The sequence below is a fragment of the chloroplast genome of Corylus avellana, assembly GCF_901000735.1.
Source record: "Corylus avellana chloroplast, complete genome".
In the NCBI taxonomy this organism is placed as follows: domain Eukaryota; kingdom Viridiplantae; phylum Streptophyta; class Magnoliopsida; order Fagales; family Betulaceae; genus Corylus; species Corylus avellana.
Genome location: NC_031855.1, coordinates 5,001 through 10,000, shown reverse-complemented (window position 1 = coordinate 10,000; position 5,000 = coordinate 5,001). Strand labels below are relative to the sequence as shown.

Here is a 5,000-nt window from a genome sequence, read left to right as displayed (position 1 = left end):
GTTCCATTCTTTCTTTTTTTTATTCCATTTACTTTACTGGAATAAAAAAAAGAAAGATCAAATAATTAAGAAATGGCACTTTGATTCTATTCTGTATCATAGGAATCGAAATAGTCTTTATTATGATTGTTGTTGTTTCAATAACAAGTATCCTTTTTTCAAATCAAATAAATCATTTTTTCTATGATTCATTGGAACAAAAAAGGCCCAGCGAGGTACTGACCAGGCCGGGCTGTGGAATTAAAAAAAGCTCTTGGAGACGAAATCAAAGAGGTACTTTTATTATATATTAAATTATATAGTAGTAATATATAATTTATTACTTATAATATATATTATTACTATTATTACTTATAATATATATATATATAATTATAGAATTATAATTTATATTCATTGGAATAGTGGATTGGAGATATCTCTTTCGAGCCCTTACTTTATCTCAATGGAATTACTTTTAGTTTCTATATTTTTTAATATTTTTTATATTTTATATGTCTAGATACTATATAATTATATATAATAAAAAGAATATAAAAAATAAAAATAAGAGGTATAAAAGAAAGAAAGACTCTTTTTTCAAACCTTACTTTTTGTGTAATGTAACATAGTAATTATCCTTTTTCGATTGGGGGAGATGGCTGAGTGGACTAAAGCGTCGGATTGCTAATCCGTTGTACGGGTTTTTCGTACCGAGGGTTCGAATCCCTCTCTTTCCGCTTTTGTCAATGACGTGGTATTTTTTATTTATCTTTCAATTTCGACGAGTCTTTTTTTTTATTTTTTTATTTAATAGTTAAAGATGTGGAATAAATAAAATCCTAAGAACATTTAAAAATCGAGCAAGGAAAACAAAAACTTTCTTTTTTATTCTTCACGTCCAGGATTACGTCCTGGATCATTAGATAGGAATCCGAAGATAAAGAGAGAAACAAAGAATATCACTACTGTGTAAACAAATAGTTTGAGAGTAAGCATTACACAATCTCCAAGATCATTTTTTTGGAAAAAAAGAGAATAGATTCTCCATTTTTATACCACATATACCGCATTTTGACACCAAAAATGGTTTTTATAAAGCTAGAAATAGAATAAATAGAAAGGAATTTTCATAAATTCATTTGTAATGTAATATGAGTCAAGTCTTTCATTAACAAAATTTTTTGCATACCCACAATATCTAATTGTGGGGGACTCTAATAGGTTCTTTCAATGTAAAAAAAGGGTCCGAATTAGTAAATGGGGTGATCTCCAGACTTATCGTGGCGATACAAGAATTTCAATATTTGAATTGAAGCTTTATACTATAAGACTTATCCGATCTTATCAATTGTTAGAATCTTTTTTTTATAATAAATCATGAATTTTTCTAGGACAGTATTCAAAATCTCATCGAAAACTTACAGCAGCTTGCCAAACAAAAGCTAAGAGAAAAAATAGCACAGGTATTACTGGCATAAAATCTACGATTGGATTCAAAAAAGCGTAGGCTTCGGGCAATTTGGCGAAGAAAAAACTATTTGAAGAAAGAGTAGAATTAAACCAGATACAGATCAAACTAAAGATATTAAGCATAACAAACGTTTTGTTTTTTTGTTTTGTTCTTGAAGATAATTGTATTTATTTTGATTGAGTTATTAATATGAGTTATTGTTATTAATAATATAAAATTAATAATTTAATAATATAATGTTCTTTTTTTTTTTAAGTTTAAGTTATATAAAAAAAATGAGTAAAAATTAAAAAAGAAAAATAAGGTAGACCAAAAAACTTTTCTTTGATTTGAACTAACTCAACCAAAAATACTTCAATTCTCAAATTAAAAGAGAATAGAAGAAATCATACTTTCATACAATATCTTAATTGAATTATATGTAATGATCAATAAATTTCGTTTAATTCTATATCTAAATGTATCAAAATCCTAGTAACAATCTATTCTATAGATATTTAGACTATAATTGACGAACAACTAATAAGAATATTAGTGTTTATTAATGTCGAATAGAAATATAAAATGGGGCGTGGCCAAGTGGTAAGGCAACGGGTTTTGGTCCCGGTATTCGGAGGTTCGAATCCTTCCGTCCCAGAGCATACTTATTATATATATCATATCAGATTATATATGTCGTATCATAATACCGATTTTATATCAGAATAAAAGATTGTCTTTTTTTTTTTATTAAGAGTATAATAATATTGGATAGAATATGATTCTTTTTTCTTATAATGATTAATTCTTATCTGAATTATATCTTTTTCGCAAATTTAATCGTGTTCAAATAACACCAAATAACACACAGATGTAATTGAATCTATTTGTATCCAAGTAAGATGGGAACATAGATCAAAAGAAAAGAGTTTTTATTATAATATAAAAAAAAAAGCCTTACTTCTTATATCCATTGGAATTTTCAATGATGCATTCTAAATATAAATGCGAAAGCCTCTCTTTCTTTTTTCCCTATACTTTAACTTTAAATGGTGGTGCAGTCTGATTATTCATTTTCTGTGGATTTCTAAATTATAAACGCGGGTGTTCGTTTGATATTGGGGTACTAATTAACTTCAATCAATAATCAATAATCAATAGGATTAACTGGTTTAAAGTAAAAAAAAAAATAGGAGCAATGACTTAATCTGGACTTGTTTTAACTTGCATTTATACAAAATAGTCTAGCACTCCCTAAACTACATATAATATAGGATTCTTTTTTGATTTATGATTCATCATCTTCATAGAATTGACGGAGTAGATAGGAGTTAATCGTCAACGAAAAATACCAATTTCAATGTCTGCGTCTGTCCGAGTATCATTAAAAAACAATCAAGTTACATACGTAACATATGTATTTTCTTTGAACCTCGTTTTTAAGTATTTTGTGGTTTCTCTAATTCTAATGAATAATTGTAAATCTATGTAACAATTGAGACAAAATCTATTATCTTATTCACTTTACCTTATTACATTACCTTAGGTAAAAATTGCAGAAATATTATTGAATTTTTCAGGTCAAATAAACTACGCAGAAAATGAGGAAATGCTTATATGTATGTCTTGTTATCGTTCTATTTCATTGAAAACTTTATTTTATTTCAATAATTACTTTCAGAAACATTTGTTTAGTCTATATGATAGATATGGGGATCTCCTAGTTCTTTTCTTTCGATTATGATTTATCAAAAATAATAACAACCCCAATCCTTCCTTACATCAGTCTTTATTCCCCACCCCATTAAATTAATAAATTAAAAAAGAAAAAAATAGATATATTATATGGGGTAAATTGAATTCTTGTTGAGACTTCTTCAGAAACTACCCATTCATAAAAGTATAGATTACTATGTACCGACCGAACCAATGATTATTCATGATTCCATAATTGAATCAATTACATACTGGTTACAGCAACCTACTAGAGAAATGTTATGGTAAAACTTCGTTTAAAACGATGTGGTAGAAAGCAACGTGCGACTTGAAGGATATGGTCGGTTGTGGATTCTTACATCCACCATTTTTTTATATTAATTATATAGGAATGAGGGTGCTCTTGGCTCGACATCGTTTGTTCTGTTCCACTGGAAAAACCTCATTTTTTGAGGGTTGCGATGTAAATAGTACATGATCATGATGGAGCTCGAGTAAAAAGTATTGATTCATTTTTTAGGGACATGGATCTAGGGTTAGTGTTAATTAATAAGTTGAAACAACTTCGTAAGTATATTTTCGATATAGAAATCGAAAGGATCCAATTCTAACAAGTTTAAAATTCATAACGAAAATTTATTGGAATTGGTAAAACTCTTTCGATCAAAAGTGTATCACATGGGAATCAACCATTTGTATGATTCTTTGATAGAAAGAAATTGCAAAAATGGTATGTTGCTGCCATTTTTTAAATGATTAAAGATCACCGAAGTAATGTCTAAACCCAACGATTCAAGGCAACGATAAAGAATCCTGGAACAAGTAAATACCGTTTTCAGTTGTCTCAAAAAATAGATCATAATGAAGAATCAAAATAAATTCTAAAGGAGACAGACAAAAAATGCGTGGTTAGAGACCGCTCAATAAAGGAAATGCCTAAAGGTTTTCCTTTGGATTATTTGAGAGTTATCCAACTTGAGTTAGGAGGATGTGAATACGAATGATTTTTTTCTTTTTCGGGCAAGAATAAGAAAAAGTACTTAAATCATAGTTTAATTGATTTGATGATTTGATGGATCTATTTGACATTAATTATAAATTCTATATATAGACATAATTTCTAATTTTCTTGAGCCGTACGAGGAGAAAACTTCTTATACGTTTCTAGGGGGGGGGTATTATTCATCTACATCTATCCCAATGGGCGGTTTATCGAATCGTTGCAATTGATGTTCGATCCAGAAGAGAAGGAAGAGATCTTCGGAAAGTGGGTTTTTATGATCCGATAAAGAATCAAACTTATTTAAATGTTCCTGCTATTCTATATTTCCTTGAAAAGGGCGCTCAACCTACGGGAACTGTTCATGACATTTCAAAGAAGGCGGGAGTTTTTATGGACCTTTCTCTTAATTAACAGATTAAATTCAATTAATGAAATACAATAAATAAAAAAAGGGGGGGGAGGGGGTGACTTGTATATAACTTTGCATAACCCTTTCTATACAACTCCCCCTCTCTTGCTCTATTCCTACTCAATTTATTATTACTACCATAAGATGTCGTCGTCTATAACGACAAAAATTGATTTTTATTTTAGTGAGATAAATTCATATAAGACAGATAGATAGAAAAAAGATCAAGTGAATAAATGAATGAAATAGTTGGATCTATAAATATAAAATTTTACATTATCGCTAATTCAATAATGGTTTATTTTTCGTTGAAACTTTAACTTTATTTTTTTTTTATTTATTTTATTTGTTCATAAAAAAAACATGGGATTTAAGCTTACTTTTTTTACTTATATTGATTGCGTAAACCCAATCAAGATTTTTTTATACTTCTCTCCGAA

The 5,000-nt window shown here is 28.5% G+C and overlaps 3 protein-coding genes and 2 non-coding genes across 5 annotated transcripts; 3 read left to right on the top strand and 2 right to left on the bottom strand. All coding sequences in view use genetic code 11, as the record gives it.

Annotated features, from left to right (window-relative positions):
- Positions 1-631: 631 nt before the first annotated feature.
- Positions 632-719, top strand: trnS-GCT. The gene has a single exon. It is a non-coding gene; the product is annotated as a tRNA-Ser (tRNA).
- Positions 720-867: 148 nt separating this feature from the next.
- Positions 868-1,023, bottom strand: psbI (photosystem II protein I). Its single transcript has one exon. It carries the CDS (start codon positions 1,021-1,023, stop codon positions 868-870), a length of 156 nt encoding a protein of 51 aa, YP_009318147.1.
- A 366-nt stretch (positions 1,024-1,389) lies between these two features.
- On the bottom strand, positions 1,390-1,575 carry psbK (photosystem II protein K). The gene has a single exon. It carries the CDS (start codon positions 1,573-1,575, stop codon positions 1,390-1,392), a length of 186 nt encoding a protein of 61 aa, YP_009318146.1.
- Positions 1,576-2,018: 443 nt separating this feature from the next.
- Positions 2,019-2,090, top strand: trnQ-TTG. The gene has a single exon. It is a non-coding gene; the product is annotated as a tRNA-Gln (tRNA).
- A 2,274-nt stretch (positions 2,091-4,364) lies between these two features.
- rps16 (ribosomal protein S16) lies at positions 4,365-4,562 on the top strand. The gene has a single exon. It carries the CDS (start codon positions 4,365-4,367, stop codon positions 4,560-4,562), a length of 198 nt encoding a protein of 65 aa, YP_009318145.1.
- The last annotated feature ends 438 nt before the right edge of the window (positions 4,563-5,000 follow it).